The sequence below is a fragment of the Sciurus carolinensis genome, chromosome 3 (genome assembly GCF_902686445.1).
Source record: "Sciurus carolinensis chromosome 3, mSciCar1.2, whole genome shotgun sequence".
Lineage (NCBI taxonomy): Eukaryota > Metazoa > Chordata > Mammalia > Rodentia > Sciuridae > Sciurus > Sciurus carolinensis.
The window spans coordinates 92,907,356-92,925,994 of record NC_062215.1 but is presented as its reverse complement, the minus strand read 5'-3'; the positions used below and the strand labels follow the sequence as shown (position 1 = coordinate 92,925,994).

The 18,639-nt window shown below is 32.2% G+C and overlaps 1 protein-coding gene across 1 annotated transcript in view; it reads left to right on the top strand.

Moving 5' to 3' along the window:
- The window catches only part of Lrp1b (LDL receptor related protein 1B), a 1,852,169-nt gene that overhangs the window by 1,162,911 nt on the left and 670,619 nt on the right, over positions 1-18,639 (top strand). Inside the window, 2 exon segments of the mRNA XM_047543195.1 lie at positions 11,818-12,018; positions 17,295-17,540. Of these exon segments, the coding sequence (XP_047399151.1) occupies positions 11,818-12,018; positions 17,295-17,540 (447 nt within the window).

Sequence of the window (18,639 nt, the reverse complement as noted above, 5' to 3'; positions counted from 1 at the left end):
CCCTGAAAATGCTCTGATCCCTGCCTATCTATCTTTACATCCTCCTTACTCCCTGGAAACTATGTTTTACTCTACAGTTTTGCCTTTTCCAGAATGTTGTAATAATGGAATCAAATTATATGTAGCCTTTTAATTTTTACTTCTTTTACGTAGTAATATGAACTTAATTTTCTCCCATGTCCTTTCATTTCTTGATAGCTCTTTCTTTAGCATTGAAAAACAATCCACTGTCTGGTTATACCACATTTTTTTAAACCATTCAACCACTGAAGGACATTTTTTTAAAGTTCTGGCAGTTATAAATAAAACTATTATAAATGTTTGTGTAAGGGTTTTTGTGTGGACACTTGACAAACTGTCCTCTGAAGTGTCTGCACCATTTTGCATTACCACCTTCAATGACTGAAAGCTCTTATAGCTCTAGATCCTTGCTTGCCTTTGGTGTTGTCCCTGAGTTTTTTGACATTCTAGGAGTACTGCGGTGGTATCTTATTGTCCTAATTTGTATTTCCCTACTGGCATATAATATTGAACATCTTTTCATATGATTTTTTGCCGCCAAATTGTTTTTGATAATTAGATGCTGCATATAACCTAAATGGGTCAAAATAAGGCACTAGGTACAAATGTTATAATAGATCCATTAAGTGTAATACCTTGCAGTGATTTTAAAGAATAGAAGTCATTATAATGCAGTGACATGAATGTTTCCTTATAATTCAGTGTTAGGTAAAAAGTGAAGACCAGAACAATGAGCATAGTATGTAACATTTGTTTAAAGTAAAGAATATTAATAGAAATATAGTATTTTCTATAATAAGTATTATTTCTAGGAAAGTTTCTTAGAAACCATTGCCTTTTTGTTGTTGTTGTTGTTGTTTCTATGTAGAGGAAAGGGGTAGTTAAGGGAAATAAACCTAAGAAGGTATACTTCTTGAGGATTCTCTTTTGATTGATTGTCTAAGAGTTGTGATAGATTGCCAACCCATACACTTTTTCTCTGAATTCCATTGGAATAAGCAATGCACAATTTCAAGTCAAATCCCATAGTAGGGTTAAGGATTAAGCATCCTTAAGTGATCTTTAGCAAGCGAATATAACAAAACTAACTAGTACATGTGGAAGTTTAACTTTGACAGTAGCATCATGCTCTGTTGTGACCTAATGTATAATGAAAATCCACTATGGATTCCTGTGAAGGGCAAAGCATTATACTTGTGTATGTTTGGATTATTTTGTTTTCTGTTCCTGTTATTGTATTAGCAAATATAAAGTGAAATGTTGAATTTAGTTTTATTAAAAATCAATCTGTAAAATTAGAACCAATAATATACTACAATGGAATAAAGATTTTGTTATATTTATTTTCGTATGATAGATTGTATATGAAATGTTCTTTCTTTTCCTTTTTTTTTCTTTTTGATACTGAGAATTGAATTCTGGGACACTTTAACACTGAACTACATCCACAATCCTTTATACTTTCTTTTTTTTTTTTTTAATTTTGAGAAAGGATCTCATAATTTTGCTGAGAGTCTTGCTAAATATCTGAGTCTGGCCTTGAACTTTTTATCCTCCTAGTTCAGTCTCCCTAATTGCTAGGATTATAGGTGTATATTACTGTGTCCAACTTTATAGGAAAGATTCTTTAAACATAGTACTTTGTTTTTCCTTTTTTGTAACCCACCTCATGGAATATGTCTATTTATTTCAGACAGAAATGATGTGGTTAGCTTTCCATTGTCTTCAAGTCATAAAACCAATTAAATACTTTATATATTTCTTCTGTGAGCCTTGTATATTGTCCTCTGATTATTTTCCCTTCCTTTCTCTCCCCTCCCCTCCCCTCTCCTCCCCTCTCCTCTCCTCCCTTCTCCTCCCCTCTCCTCTCCTCCCCTCTCCTCTTCTCCCATCTCCTATCCTCTCCTGTCCTTTCCTTTCCAGTACTCTGGAGAAACCTAGGGTCATTCTACAACTGCAAACAGCCCTAGTTCTTTTTATTTTTAATTTGAGACAGGTCTTGCTAAGTTGCTGAGGCTGGCTTCAAACTTGTGATTGTCCTGTCTCAGCTTCCCTAGTTGCTGGTATTACAGGTGTGCACCACCCCACCTGGCTTTAGTAGCAGTTCTAATCTTTTGGATGTATATTCACTGATCTCTCTCTTCAGGCCTGTCCTTCCTTTTGCCTAATAGGTTCAATAGTGATGCTGCGGCCTCCTGGTGCCTATAGGACCCTAGTCATTTTTGTTTCTTGATCTTCTATTTCTTTCTTCACACTAGTTTTCTTTTCCTCTCCATAACATATCTAGTCCAATAATGTGAGAAACACCGCCTTTATTACCTCTCTTCTTTCTTCCTCCCCTCATTAAGTCACCTGTGTCGTGTACCTAGATGCTTTACATCTCACTCATCCCTTTATTTCTTGCAATCTAACAACCAGCCCCTATGGTGGATGAAAATTGCTTTTTCAGAGATCACCAGGAATGATTTTTCAGTTCATACTTTTTGTCTTGAGTGGTCCTTTTCCATTCAATAACAACATGTGTTTAATTTGCCAAATTCCCATTTCAGTTTCTTGATCTACAAAAGTGATAAAAATAACATCTAATGAAATGTACAGAATGCCTAGAATGCAATAAGCTTAATAAATGATATTTTTATGTATTAATACTGCCATTCTTGACCCTATTGCAAATCCTTTCCACGGAGCTGCCTTCTTTATGTGTTCTCACATTAGATTGGCCTCTTTACCCACTTAGCATTCTGACTTCTGTTTTTATTTCACTTTCCCTTACCCTTTTTTTTTCCTGCCTATTCTTTGTTTTTAATTAAAAAGTATTTCCTGAATACATAATATGGGTCAAGCATTATTACAGTTTCTCTTATTTGTTTTACTTCTTCTTATTTTTTTGCAAGATCTCCATAGCAATCTCTAATGTTCACAAAGTTTCAACTATTGCCTTCAGGTAAATGCCTTACAATATATATCACTGAAATCACCCCATACTCTGGACCCATTTTTTAGAATGTTTTGCTGAACAACCTACTTTCTCTCTGAAGTTCTTCCTCATTCCTGTCTTTCTGTTAGAAGCATTTTCAATCCTCTGAACATTCAGATTTAAAGCAGAAAGCACCTTTCAACACTCCATACTTGTGATTGTTTTCTAAGTTCCATTCTTGCTGGTTCTGCCCCTACAATGCCTTGGCATTTCCCATTACATTTTTCCTTCTTAGCATGGTGACTGAAGAGGAACCCTTGATCCACTTTCACTCTGATCTTTGTGTGGTCCACCATGATTTCCCCAACAGTCATGAAGTTCAATACATTCTAGACACATTTTAGTTTCCTCTTCTTAGTCTGTAACCTGAGCACATACTTTATTTTTAGAAAGTAAGGTTATAAGAATGGTATGGACAGTCTCCATTATATAATGATTACAAGACACCTCTTGAATTAGCAGTCAGCATTTCATGAACTATGGCTCCACACTGCTTCATTGTTGATTTTTGAAAAGGTCCAATCCTCTTCTGCCTTTATGTATTTACTAAGTGGCATCTTTCTGTGGACTGTATTCAATAAAAAGGCTAAAACTGCTCATACTCAAAATTATTCCTAAAGTCATTCCTAAAACTCAATATACATATTTCTATGAAAGTAGTGCTGGTGGTAATTTGTACATACATTATTAAAATGAGAAAACTTGCTAAATTTTACATTAGCAAAAAATTTTAGAAATATTCAAAATAGAATTTTATAAGAGATTCACTCTAAAATGGAAGAGACCAGTTTAAGAAAGAGATTTACATTCAGTATCTATGCCCTGACATATCCTGTAGAATAGTAGGGAGAGTATTCAAAAAGGCATTATAAATGTATTATTGAGTAAATCCTTTGGATTAATTTCAAAGATTCATTTCTTTTCATGCTCATATTCTTAATTTTAACTTCTAGTCATATCCCAGAACAGAAGCTATTCTATAATAGCAGGTGGTGTCTTTCATTAAATAAAAGTAAGTGAATCAGCTTACAAAAAGATACATCTATTTTTGTAAAATGGTCAAAACATTTGAACAAGGAAAACAGAAACCCTAGAAGAGATCATATAATTTATTTTGAGGAACTAATGTATTTTTCGAAAAATACTTAATTTCCCTGGAGCTGTTGACTTTGTGGTGGTGTTTAACCTAAATCACATAATTGAAGGCAACACAAATCTTGAGTGTGCGAGGGATTGTGCTAGGTGCCATTATAACAGTATGCCGCTCTCTGTTATTTCTTGGCTTTTGTTGTTGTTGCTACTTGGTCATTCTTATTTTCTTTACTCAAACGGTAAACCTAAAATTACCATAACAGAGTCTTGCTCATATAGCTATTAAGTTCATAATTATAAATAAATCAGAATATATGCATAACTCCACTTGATAAAAATCATCTAATATGATTTTCAGTATATTCTAAGGAACAATTTGTAAACACAGCATGAGCTCTTTCATTATTGAATTTACTTGTGTACATTTTGGAAACTAAAGATTTTGGTTTTTTTATATGTTGAAAATTTATAATTTCAATAACACATTTTAGTATTATTAATCCCTACTTGTTTTAATAATACTAATTTGCCCTATGTCTAAAGTTTCTTACATATAAATTAGGGTGCTTAAACTAGAAATCTGTAGTATTTGATTATTGAAGACTTCATTTCTAATGACTTGAGTAGTTAAGAATTTGTCCTGATATGAAGTGAGTAAAAAAATCAACATTCTTTCAATATGTTTACTGAGGTCATTTGCTTTTGGGCTTTATCCAATTAATGATCATGACTTAGAAATTTAATTAAATTTATCTTACCTGAGTAACTCTTATCAGCATTTTGGTAAGAATTAAAACCATACAAAGAAGAAAAGGAGAAATAATTAAGCTTCAAATCTCCCCTGCAGAAAATCAGGGAGAGGAAGCTTTTTAAACTTGGAAGTTTTATATAATTTATATGCCATATTTTTTCATATTTCTGGTGAAATAATCTGTGCTACAGGTTTAGAGTCTTCTGAATATGACTCTTTTGCCTTTTCCATACAGTATTTAAATCATGGATGGCAAATAACTTTGCTACTATTCTTACTCTAAAAGATTGATAGTGATTTTTTATGGATTTATTGAAATAATTGTAAGTCCATTCTAGAGTCAATAGTTAAGAATGTTATTCTTGAACTCCGTGCTCATTCTCCTATACCTACAGTTGACTCCATACAATTTAATATCTAATTAGAATATCATATTTTAGACTACAATCATATGCTGTGTATTGATCTTGTATTTCTAACTAGATTATAATCTCTTTGGTGACAGAAGCAGGTCTGAGGGCTTTTTTATGTTTTCTAAGGCAAAGTATAAGGCACAGAGTAACCTCAATGTACAACTTTGTAATAGTTGCATTGAATCTATCACTTTATGACATATGTATGCACATTTAAACCTCCTCATTTTTTAAAACTAACCCACAATATTTTGGAAAGTTTACATGGCAAAAGGAAAATAAATATTCAGTGGAAAGTCCATTTTCTTCTTACTCTAGGTTTCCTCTCCAGAGGCAATCTCTTTTACCTATTTTTTGTGTAACCTTACAGAAAATTTCATGTATAGACAGGTTTATTAGTGTACAGTCAACCTTCTGTATATGTGGGTTCCAAAATCTGTAGATTAAACCAATTACTGATTTAAAATATTTTTTAAACTTGCATCTGTACTGAACATTATACCTTAAACAATATATATATATTAATTACATATCACGTACTTGAATTAGTCTTCTAGATGTAATTTAAAGCATATGGGAGAATGCACATAGGTTATATACAAATACTACACTATGCTATTTATTATAGATAACCTGAGCCTTGGCAAAGTCCATTGGGGTTCCCTATAAACAATCCCCTGTGGATTTTTGTGGATATCCGCTTATATTGATATTTTTATGAGAATAGAGTCATACATATTGATAAATACATAAATGCCTTCTAACATATAAGAAAGCCTACACATACTCAGTTCTATGCCTTTAATATTTATGTATTTTGGAGATTTTTTAAAAAATTAACTTGTGTAGACTATCTCTTCCTATTCCACTCAGGCATGTGATTTCAGTGTGGATACACTGTAATTCATGTGACCTGTCTTTCAATGATGACCTATATTATTACCATTCTTACTTCATATATACAAAATAGCAATATATAGCATGTGTATGCATCTTTGTGCATTCGTGCAAGTATAGTAATGAGAAACTTTTCTAAAATTAGAATTTCTGGGATGGAGAATTGATGTACATTTTATTTGCTGAATTCTGTAACATTGCCCTACAGAAAGGTTATGTGATTTTGTAGCCCCATTGCTTTTTATACCCTTATCAAAATTATCTATTTTATTATCCAACATTTTGATCTTGATTTATTTAATAGAGAAGAAATAATCTTGATTTGTCATTTTCGTTTACTGTTTTAATTAAAAGAACTTTTGAACCACTTATGTTTATAAGCCATCATTATTTCATCATGTCTTGAATTAGTGATCTTTGTCTTAATGAGGTGAAAAAACTGTATTTTAAGAAATACTTTGATTTTCATAAATTAATTGTTCACATTATTGGGTCCAGTGTGATACTTATTTCTACACAGTTGTATAGCATCACTTTATTTACACATTCCCATCTTCAATACCTTTAGTAATCACTATTCTACATTCAGGTCTGTTTTTCTTTTTTTAATTTATACAATTAAAAGAGAATGTGTGGCACTTCTTGTCTTTCTGAATCTGACCTATTTCACTAGTATCTTCTAGCCCCATTCATTTTGTTACAAAAGACTACTTAATTCTTCTTTACTGCTGAATAATGTGTGTGTGTGTGTGTGTGTGTGTGTGTCTGTGCATTACATTTTATATATTCATACATTGTTGGGTACCTAGGTTAAGTCCATGCCATAGCTATTGTCAGCAGTGTTGTGATAAACATGGATATGCAGGCATATCTTTGGTATACTTGTATCATTTCCTTTGGATATAAACTCAGAGGTGGAAGAGACGGATCATATAGCAGGACTATTTTTAGATTTTTGAGGAACCTCCCTACTATCCTCCATAGTGGTTATCTAATTTATGTTCCCCAGTGTCTGAAAGTTCCTTTTCCTTCATATCCTTACCAGTTTTTGTTTTCTTTTTTGATAATAAACATTCTGAGGTGAGAAGAAATTTCACTGCTGTTTCAATTTGCATTCCCTGATGGCCAATGGTATTGGGATTTTTTCCATGTATTTGTCACTCATTTGCATTTCTTATTTTGAGAATTATTCATTCAGATTTTTTGTCCATATTTTAAACTGGATTACTTGTTCTAGTTGAGTTTATTTAATTCCTTATGTATTCTGAATATTAATCCTTTGTCAGATGAATAGTTGGGAAATATTTTCTCCCATTCTGTAGATTGTTTCTTTACTCTGTTGATGTGTAGAAGCTTTCACATTTGATGTAATCTCATTTGTTAATTTTTGCTTTTATTTTCTATACATTTGAGCTCATATCTAAAACATCATTACCTAGGACAGTTTCTTGACCTTGCTTCTTGTAGTTTCAGAGTTTCAGATCTTATATTTGTCCATTTTGAGTTTATTTTAAGCCGGACAATAGATAAGAGTAGCTGGGCATGGTGGCACATGCCTGTAACCCCAGCAATTTTGGAGACTGAGACAGGAGGATTGCAAATTCAAGGCCAGCCTTATCAACTTAGGGAGACCTTCAACAACTTAGCAAATCCCTGTCTCAAAAGTAAAAAGAACTGAAGAAGTAACTCAGTGGTAAAACATCCCTAAATTCAGTCCCAGGACCACCCCCCCCCAAAATAAAAAAAAAAAAACAGGCAGAAAAAAATTGATAGGGTGAGATTTGAAACCTCTACACATAGACCCCCAGTTATTCCAGCAGTTTATATCATAGATTCTGATCATTCACCAGTGTAAAGAACCAGTAGATATGTCCACATATTTCTGGGATCGCTACTCCCTTCCACAGATCTTTGACTCTGTTTCCATGCCAGTACCTTCTTTGTTTTAGTAAACTTCTTCACTGCTAAGACTAAAAGATCAGACAAGAACCATTTTAAGCAGAAAAAGTTTATTTGGGTGCTTATGATTTCTGAGGTCTCAGTCCATAGACAGCCAGATCAATTCCTTGGGGAACGAGGTAAGGTAGAACATCATGGCAGAAATGTGTGGCAAAGGAAGGAAGCTGGGAACATGGTATCAGGCAGCAGAGAGAGAACTAAACATCAAAGGCATGCCTCACCTTATCCAGTCATACCGTGACTGACTACATGTTAATTCCCATCATGGGATTAATTCACTGATTGGGTTAAGGCTCTCATAACCCAATCATTTGACCTCTGAACTTTCTTGCCTTGTCTCACACCTGAGCTTTTGGGGAATACCTAATCTAAACCTTAACCATTCTTTCTTGTTACAACAGCTCTGTAGTGTTTCTTGAAATCAAGTGATGTGATGTGTACGGTTTTGTCTTTTTTGTCCAAGATTGTTGTGCTTATTTGGGATCTTTTGTGCTTCCATATAAACTTTCAAATGTTTTCTTCAAAGAAATAATTTATTTTTAAAAAGTATAGTGATTTTTTCTGACTTAGTCACTGTTTACTGTCTTTGCATATAGATTTTATTGTTATAATGTAGAATAAAAAATATATGAATTTAAGTTTACCAATGTGTCTTTTACAGTTTCTGGTTTTGTATAATGGCCATTTCAATTTTTTAATATCATTTTTAAAAGATTGTGATTCTATTATAATTATTTTAAAATGCTTACCTTTTGATCCATCTAGAATTTATTATGGAATAAGAAGTCAAATAGAGATTTGGTTTTAGTTTTTTGTTGTTGTTGTTTTATTGTTTTTATTTGGTACAAGGAATTGAACATAAGGCCACTTAACCAGTGAGCCACATCTCCAATTCTTTTATATTTTATTTTTGAGAAAGGGTCTCTCTAAGTTGCTTAGGGCCTTACTAAGTTGCTGAGCCTGGGTTGGAACTTGAGATCCTCCTGCCTCAGCCTCCTGAGTCACAGGATTACAAGTGTGTGCCACCATGCCCACTTCTAGATAGTGATCCTAAATCATTAACCATTAATTTTGCAATTAAAATTTTCAACTATTTAAGTAATCTTTCTGTATTAAAAACATATAAATAAATGGCTCTTTTTCTGATATCTCTGTTATTTGATTTTTAGGGGGCTACTGGGGTCAAACTAAGGGGCACTCTACCACTGAGCCCCTGGGTTCAATTCCCAGTACCCTATTTTGTATTTTATTTAGAAACGGGTTCTCACTGAGCTGCTTAGTGCCTCACCTTTTGCTGAAGCAGGTTTTGAACTCATGATCCTCTTGCTTTAGCATCCCTAGCTGCTGGAATTACAGGCATGTGCTACTGTGCCCAGCTTATTATTTGATACTTGATCTGTTTTTTGATATTCTTTTATAAAAATATTTAAGTTTCTAGGACTTATAAATATTTATAAAAATATTTAAGTTTCTATGACTGCTTATAAATGTTTGGAATATGTAGTTCATTCTTATCAATTTTCCTATTTTATTTAATTTTTTGAAGATTTCTAATAAATTTTGCAGAATTATTTTCATAAATTTAGGATAAACTAATAAACTTATATTGCTAATATAAAAAATAAACTCATTGTTACTCTTTTTTAGAAGAATTGTATTTATTTAGAAAAATGAATACCTTTACCTTAATAAATCATCCTCTTGAAGACCAGTCATAAACTTTGTTCAAATCTTTGAGTGTCATTTAGAATTTTTATATTTTTCAGATAAATGTTACATTGATCTATGCAGTCCAATCCCAAATACTTTATTTTACAGTGGAATTTAATTGGTATTTGTTCTATTATGTACAGTGGTAGATATGTGATCTATTGACTTTTATATAATTTTTGAAACTGGCAATATTTTGATTCTTAGTTTCTTACTTTTTTGGTTTTAATAGATTTTACGATTATAGTTTCAAATTTCTTGATATTCTCTTCTAATGTTTTACCTCATTCTTTCTATTATATAATTACCTGAAGTAGCATTTCCACAATCTAAAATAACATTGTTTTATTAAATGATGTTTAAGTAAAAGTATATAATGTTTCTCCATTTATGTCAAATCCATCAGCAAAGTATCAGTCAGTGCTTATTTTAAGTGTATTTTACCTATAATTAATGTTGAATATCATCAAATATATTTTCATTAACTATGGCACTGACCATTTGTTTTATATTTGATATATTAATATATGTAATATATAATTAATGTATATTAATATATACATTATTAATACATTTCTATAAATAAACACTTTTGCACCAATATTTGAATTATGTTCAAATTCAGAAATTCTTAAAATTTAAGAAGTCACTTTGAATACATGATGACTTTGGAAATATATAGTACTTTCCATTTTTCTTTCATTTACACTCCTTATTTTATGAGATGTCTGTATATGGTGAGAAAATAACTATTATTTATTTTTAGGTACTTTTTAAAATACCTTAATAATGTGTAATTCAGAAAAGATAATTAGGAGGAAATTGAAACAATGTAGAAAGGAAGAATAATTTGCAGTGAAAAAATATATTTACTTAGACAGTAACTATTGTTCTTTATGTGTTTCATGCAGACTTTTTTATCTTTTAATTTTTTATTTGTTATACATATTTTTATTTGTTATACATGACAGTAGAATGCAAGAATACATTTATGCATTTTGATAAAACATACATAAATGGAGTATAATTTCTCATTTTTCTAATTGTACATATTGTAGGATCACATTGGTCATGCAGTTGTATATGTACATGAAGTAATAATGTCTGTTTCACTCAGTTATCCATCCTACCCCCATACCCCTTCCCCTCCCTTCACTCCCTCTGGAAAACAATGACCATTTTATTTTTTTCTTTTAAAGCAATAAAGGAAAACACATTTATATAAATTTAGAAATTATACATTAGCTACCAAATTGTTTAATAATATGATACTATATTATAAAAGTATATGTATATATGTCTAGCATGAGGAGTTGAGGTATTAAGGTTAAGAATGTAAATAGAGTAACAACTTCTGCTAAAACATTTACCTATACTAGGCTTCTGATAGGCACTGATAAGATTTACCTAAATTGTAGGTTTTGAAAGGCACTGATTGCTGGGTGTGGTGGTGCATGCCTATAATACTAGCAGCTAGGGAGCTGAGGCAGAAGGATCTCAAGTTCAAAGCCAGCATTAGGAACTTAACAAGGCCCTAAGCAACTTAGCAAGAACTTGTTTCAAAATAAAAATAAAAAAGAACTGGGGATGTGGCTTCATGTTTAAGCGTTCCTGGGTTCAATCCCCAGTGCCAAAAAAAAAAAAAAAAAAAGAGAGAAAGAAAGAAAGCTATTGATATACAGATGTACCTTTACTTTAATTTTACCTCTGAAAGTATTTTAATTAATTCTTAATTAGCCACAGAAACTTTATTTACTAATACATGAAAATAACTTAAAACTAAAGAAAATATCAATTCTTAAACATTAAGAGCATTTTATCAACCAGGGTGAGAGGTATTGAAATTCTATCATGAAAACCAACTATTAAACTCTTGGCAAAAAGAATTTTTGCTGATGGCAAGTCATTCTGCCTTTGACTAAAAACAATAATGGTCACTCATTAGTACAGTGACCTAATTACAAAAATCAAACACATATTGTTTCTGTTCTCTTAAGGGAGATGCATCAACAAAGCATGGGTATGTGATGGAGATATTGATTGTGAAGATCAATCAGATGAAGAAGACTGTGAGAGTTTCCTGTGTGGACCACCCAAGTACCCTTGTGCTAATGATACTTCAGTGTGCCTACAGCCAGAGAAACTCTGCAATGGGAAAAAGGACTGTCCTGATGGTTCTGATGAAGGCGATCTGTGTGGTATTACATATTTAATTGCATTTGCTTAAATCTGGATATTAGAACCATTTAGCCCATTTGCTGTTACTTGTTAGAGTATCATTCATTTCTCACACTCATTCCCTTCAAATGTAACTTTTAGCATTGAACTTTACTTACATTTTAGGCACTATAAAACATAGTACATAAGAAATTTAAATCATTTTAAAATCAAAATATTTATAATCAGAAATTTCTTAAAACAAAACAAAATTAGACCATATCCAGCTCCTTCAACAGTTGCAGAGTTGTGCATAGCATTTATTTCTCAAAATGGTCCATGCTTTTCCTGCAACTGAACTGATTATTATTGTCAGTGAGACGCTTAGAACCAGGGAACCTTTTTATTACTGATCTATGGGACATGGTTGACTACCAGTCTGTGGATTTTGATATTCCTCCTCATCATTATGATAGAAGCAATTTTTTTAGAAAAAGAAATATACTGGCTGAAGAAACATGTTGTAAGTTCTCCAATACGGTATACTTTTCTCTCAATTTTTAGTTCTCATACAATAACTTTCTTTAGTATGCTTATCTAGTTAAAGGATGATTTCAATGAGCTTTGAAGTCACTTTGACTGGTCATTTCCCTTGTGCCAAACAGTGCATATAAAAGAAGAAAATTACATTTTCTCTTCTGTGGGGAGATCAGAAATTTGTCAAGGATATTTTTTAAGCATGTTTTGTAGATAATACTGAAGTTTCCATCAATAGAGCAGTGAAGTCAAGTTTATAGTATAAAAACAACAAAGATGACAGGAGGTTGTGAGAAAATGACTTTAGAAATTATGAGACCGAGCAAAAGTAGGAAAGACAGCTGCTTTTAAACCTTAAGGTATCACATTTTCATCTTAATTGAGTATGAAGAGTATATGAGTGAGACAAAAGGACTGTTAATATCTTTCAAATTTATGCAATAAAACATCCTTTCCTTCAAATGATTTGTAATTCTATAAATTAACCTTGAAAGAATAAATGATGCAATCATCTTCTTTCAGTGAGGCTAAAATGCAAGCAACAAAGATTTGGACAAAAAAAATTAAAATAAAATCCCTTGAAACTAAAATTAATTAAATGATAAAATATTTACAAATAGAAGATGACAGGATTTACTTTTCTGTGTTCACTTTCTTCCCTCCAAGATTTTTCTCAAACGAGCAAGTTGTTGAAAGGCTTTATAAGAAGGAAACTATTGATACTTGTAAAAGAGAAAGTGTGTAATTATGAAAAGAGTCTAGACTTTGCCAGGCTAAAATTATATTCTTCAATTACTTCAATTAATTTCCTAATAATTACAATGAAGGCAGTGATTACTATCAGGTAACCATGGTAACAATGCTTGACACACCACAGGTATAGAGGAATACTTCACCTTTTCTCCATTCCTCAAGTTAAATGGATTAAGTAAACAGCAAAGGAGTGAAAATACAGAAATTACCAAAAATAAAGAGAGTGATAAGAAAACACATTCTTGTTTTCCTATCCTCCACTCTCTGAATTGTAAAAGAGCAAAGAAGTTTCTTATAAATCCATTTGACTACTTCAGAATTGAAAATAATTTCTTGCTTTTCTAGTCACTATATTCTTTGGCTAAGGAGCTTTGCTTAAACATTTCAAAGGATTACAGAGTGAAAAGTGGAAGGAAGCTAGTTGTGGAACTATCACAGAGGATATATAAAGACAGTTTTGTTCTGATTGCAAAATAAAGAACAATAGCATACGGAACTACAGAGGTCAATTCCCTGCCCTTCGTGATAGCAAACACACCAGAGAACCAGAGCAACGAAGCTAAAAGCAAACACTAGTAGAGCCATTGAATTGCTTTCCAGTGTGTGTGTACGTATGTATATGTCAGGAAGAAGTGAACCCAAGAATATAAATATATCTTAATCCTAGTAACAAATGTATTTTTCCAGGGGAATTTTAGATGCTTTTAATAATATGCACTTACGATATAACTGAGAAGAGATTTGAATCATTCAAAAATGGAGCTGTTTATCCTTATTATAAAGATATGCCATGTACACAAAGTTGGACATAGTTAAAGCAGTAAGAATAGATTTTCTTCATTAATAACTGCTGCAATAGGAAAGAGCATTTCTTGTGAATTTCACTCAACTTCATTGAAACCAAAAAAGAAAAAAACTTGAAATATTGAAATGCTGGAATGTATAAAGGCACTAAATGATATTAACTCTGTGACTTGACCATGAGTTTGTTAACTAGTGCTTATCTGGAGGGAAACAAACTCATTACACTCTTTCATAAACTACCTTTATGACAGGGAGCAGAGGCAGCAAGTCAAGTAAAGTATCCACAGAGCAAGGAAAGTAAGTTATCACTGTGAATGTTTGCATTTCAAAAAAAAAAAAAAAACCTCTTCTTTTTGAGACGACAGTTCTGGATGGTAGAAGATTTACATTTCAAGGAGGTGGAGAATGGATTTATTTACTTATTTCACTTGTTCTTTTTCGATCAACATAACAGTAGAGTGTATTTTGTCTTATTTTACATACATGGAGTATAACATATTCTAATTAGGAGCCCATTGTTGTAGTTGTACACGATGTGGAGTTTCACTGGTCATGTATTCATATATGAACATGGGAAAATTATGTCACTTTCTTTCTACTGTCTTTCCTACTCCCATTCTCCCTCCCTTCCTTTCATTTTCCCTTGTCTGATCCAGTAAACTTCCATTTCTTTCCTTCCCACTTTATTGTGTGTTAGCATCCTCATATCAGAGAGAACATTTGGTTTTTAGTTTTTTAGGATTGGCATGATGGTCACCAGTTCTATCCATTTACTGGCAAAATTATAAAGTCATTATTCTTTATGTCCGAGTAATATTCCATTGTGTATATATACCACATTTTTTATCTGTTCATCTGTTAAAGGGCACTTAGGTTGGTTCCATAGCTTAGCTATCATGATTGAACTGTTGTTATAAGCATTGAAGTGGCTGCATCACTGTACTATGCTGACTTTAAGTCCTCTGGGTATATACCAAGGAGTGAGATAACTGGGTCAAATGGTGGTTCCATTCCCAGTTTTCTGAGGAATCTTCATACTGCTTTCCAGAATGGTTCCAAAAATTTGCAGTCCCATCAGAAATGTTTGAGTGTACTTTTTCCCCCACATCCTAACCAATATTTATTGTTACTGGTAGAGAATGGACTTATAATTGCAAGTTTTCCAGTATAATTAAGAGGAGGTTCAGGAATTTATCTATCACCAGATTTTGGCCAGAAGAAATAGTGAATTCTCATCAGTGAGCTTTTTCTTGTAGACACTGTAAGGGTTTGGTGGTCCTTTTACGGAACTCCGAGACAATATTCTGATGTCTGTTTAAGTCTTTTAGTATGTTACACGTAGGGCCTATTAGAGAGGAAATGAACCTATTAGAGAGGAAATGAACCTGACTAGAGTAAGGTCAAGGAGAGAGTCTTGTCAGTTCATAAAAATTTTGTTAAGAAGCTGCAGGATTAATGACATGTTTTGGGTTAAAGAAAAATTGACAAGGAATTGGCTGTACAAGTATTGATCTTAAATTTATATATTAAGGTTTGTTTCAGTATGAATTTTGTTTATCCTAAAATCTATCATTTAATTACGCAGATAACATCAGAAAGAAGACATTTCAGTACTAAGAAAACAATGGTATTTGAAATAAGCTAAAAACATTGTAACAATGTTTTTCTCTGCTGGGTACAAAGGCATTTCTTTACAGTAATTCTCTTGAAAAGAGAATTTCAATTGAACTAAAATGGGGCAAATACTTTGAAATGGCTACTATTTCAAAATGATTATGATTACTGATAATAATCAGTATGAGCAAACACATTTTGAGGAACCAAAAAATAAATCTATTGTTTTCCTTCTAAAAGAATGCAAAACTTGAATTTTTAAAGAAAACAGTTGATACAGTCATTTCCTTTTCTTATTACTGTAACATTTTTGATGATGACAAATAATAATGAGCTGATCCATCTACAAATATTAAAGATGTAGAAATGTTTATGAAAGCCTCACATTTCTGCCCAATTTTTATAATGCATACATTTTTATAAGAATCAGAAAATATTCAACCCATACAAATAGATATTACCACAATTTACAAATTATTAGACAACAGTATTTTTAGCACATTTCAAGATACACACAATGAAACTGGCTTTGAAAATCACTTGGATATACTTAAACAAAGACTAAGCTGTTTTTGACCTCATTACTCTGTACCTAACTGCACACTGTGGTAGGCAGTATGGTTGCAAATATAGTCATCTGCTATTTTATGCAAAGGTTTAAGCATGTCATTTTGAAATTCTCTAAGTAGATAATTTTGGTTAAATCGGAGGGCAATTGTATGCTTTTAGACAATATTTTTAAATCCAACAAATATTTTTCTTTGTTTACTCAATGTTAGACACTGTTAGCTGCTAAGTATACACTGGTGAACAGAACACATAAATTTTGTGTGCCTTCATGGATCTTAAAATTTATAGATGAAGTAGAATGATAAATAAATATATCTAAAATGTAATTCCATATATATGAATTCTATGTAAGAAAAGGTCTCTTTAAATGAATGATATTAACAATGCAGAGAGAACTTTTTTATCATTATTTCAGCCAAAATACCAGGATGACTTTTATTTTTAGTGTATTACTTATTTTATTTCCATGGTCTGATTTAGTTAATTATAATAACCAATTATAGGACATATTATATAAATTACCTACCTTAAAAATAAATACCTCTGAACAGTAAAGGACAACAAAATCCATTCTGCATTATCACTATAGATCAGATGATACCTATGGGAACATATATAGATATTATGCATGTGTACTTGTTTATTTAAGGCCTTGTGGTAGGTAATTCGAGTATTTGTATTATCAGTGTTTTTGGAAAACATCTACAGTTGTATTTCCCAGCTGCTCAATAGCTAAGTACAATCTTTCCAGTTATTACAGAAATATTGAATATATTTTATGTCTATGGGCTAAAGCAAACTATAGTCCAAAGTTTTCTAGAGATAAAAGTCTTCCGTTCCCATTCACAATCATTTAGAATTAAATTTTATCATTGGATAAATTCTATCTCTATTCTTACTGTAACCATCAATAGGTTTCTCTTATAGTCATTCACAATATCTTGACTAATTCCAGGTTTATAGCACTGAGTTCAAGAATTAGTATTTAACTGAGGAAATCAATTGATATGACCTATAATCTGTTCCCCTCCTTTTATAGATGAATGTTCACTGAACAATGGAGGCTGTAGCAACCACTGTTCCGTAGTTCCTGGAAGAGGAATTGTCTGTTCCTGCCCTGAAGGACTTCAACTTAACAAAGACAATAAAACATGTGAACTTGTGGATTATTGTAGCAATCATCTGAAGTGCAGCCAAGTGTGCGAGCAGCACAAACACACAGTCAAATGCTCATGTTATGAAGGGTGGAAACTGGATGTGGATGGAGAAAGTTGCACAAGTGTTGGTAAGTGGGCGTTTTCTGTGTCTGGCTGTATTTAAAAATAGATCTTGGGAAAAAAACACCTTTGGAGAGTTAATAAAAGAATTCACCTCATTTTAGATGTGGTATTTAACTGTAATGGGTCATTTTAGACCTACTACAAAAATCTCTGGAGAGAGAATCTTAGAAAAATCCTTACTGCTGTAGCCCATGGAATTATTATCATTAGGTCATTTTGTCCTTAAAGATTGCTTTCTTGACCAAATCTTCCACATATGTACTTTAGGGTGCTCCAAAGCATTTACTTATTTCTTAGGGAGCAAAGCAAATAAAGCCTTTAGAACTTGAAATGTGAATTCTATTCTTGGGGTTGGCATTTGTTATGTATGTAGCACTGGGCAGGGTACATGAAACATCTTGAACCTTAGTTTTCTCATTTTTCATGGAATGATGCCCACTATAACAATTCTTTTCCTTAAATTCTATTACAAGAAAAACAAAGCACTTGTTACTTGTGAGAGTCTCACACCCATCAGATGCCTAGATGCTTTGAGAATGATGGCCTGCCATTGTCTTCTCCAAATTCTCAGTCAGAATCTGTGAATACTTGTAGGTTCAGGGATATAATTGAAGGGGTCCATGAATTTTGTTGGATGAAATATTATACTTTCATTTTCTTCAATTTCTAGATGACAATTAGTATTTCTTCCAATTTTGAATGTGCGAGAAGACCACAGAAGTTATCAACAGCTCTGAATTTTTGTCCAATAGAAATAATTGACATTTATGTACATATTTTACAATATTACTTGTGTTCATTTAGCCTTTGAAAATCACTACTGATTCAACAACGGGTTTACTTAAACCCATTGCTCTATCTTGTTATCAAATGCATTAATAAAATTCTGTCTTTGGAACTATCTTCTCAGCTTTTTCCAAGAGAGGACAATGACAATAGGGACCAAAGTATCTTAGCAAGTGGAGCTTAAATTTTTTATCATAAAAATAAATAAGGAGGCCCTTTTAACTACATACAAAGTGTTTCATTTAATTTTGAAAACTATATTTCAATATATTTATTTTCTTGTCTATGTATATTTAAATTGTTTTCTTAACTGTTTTT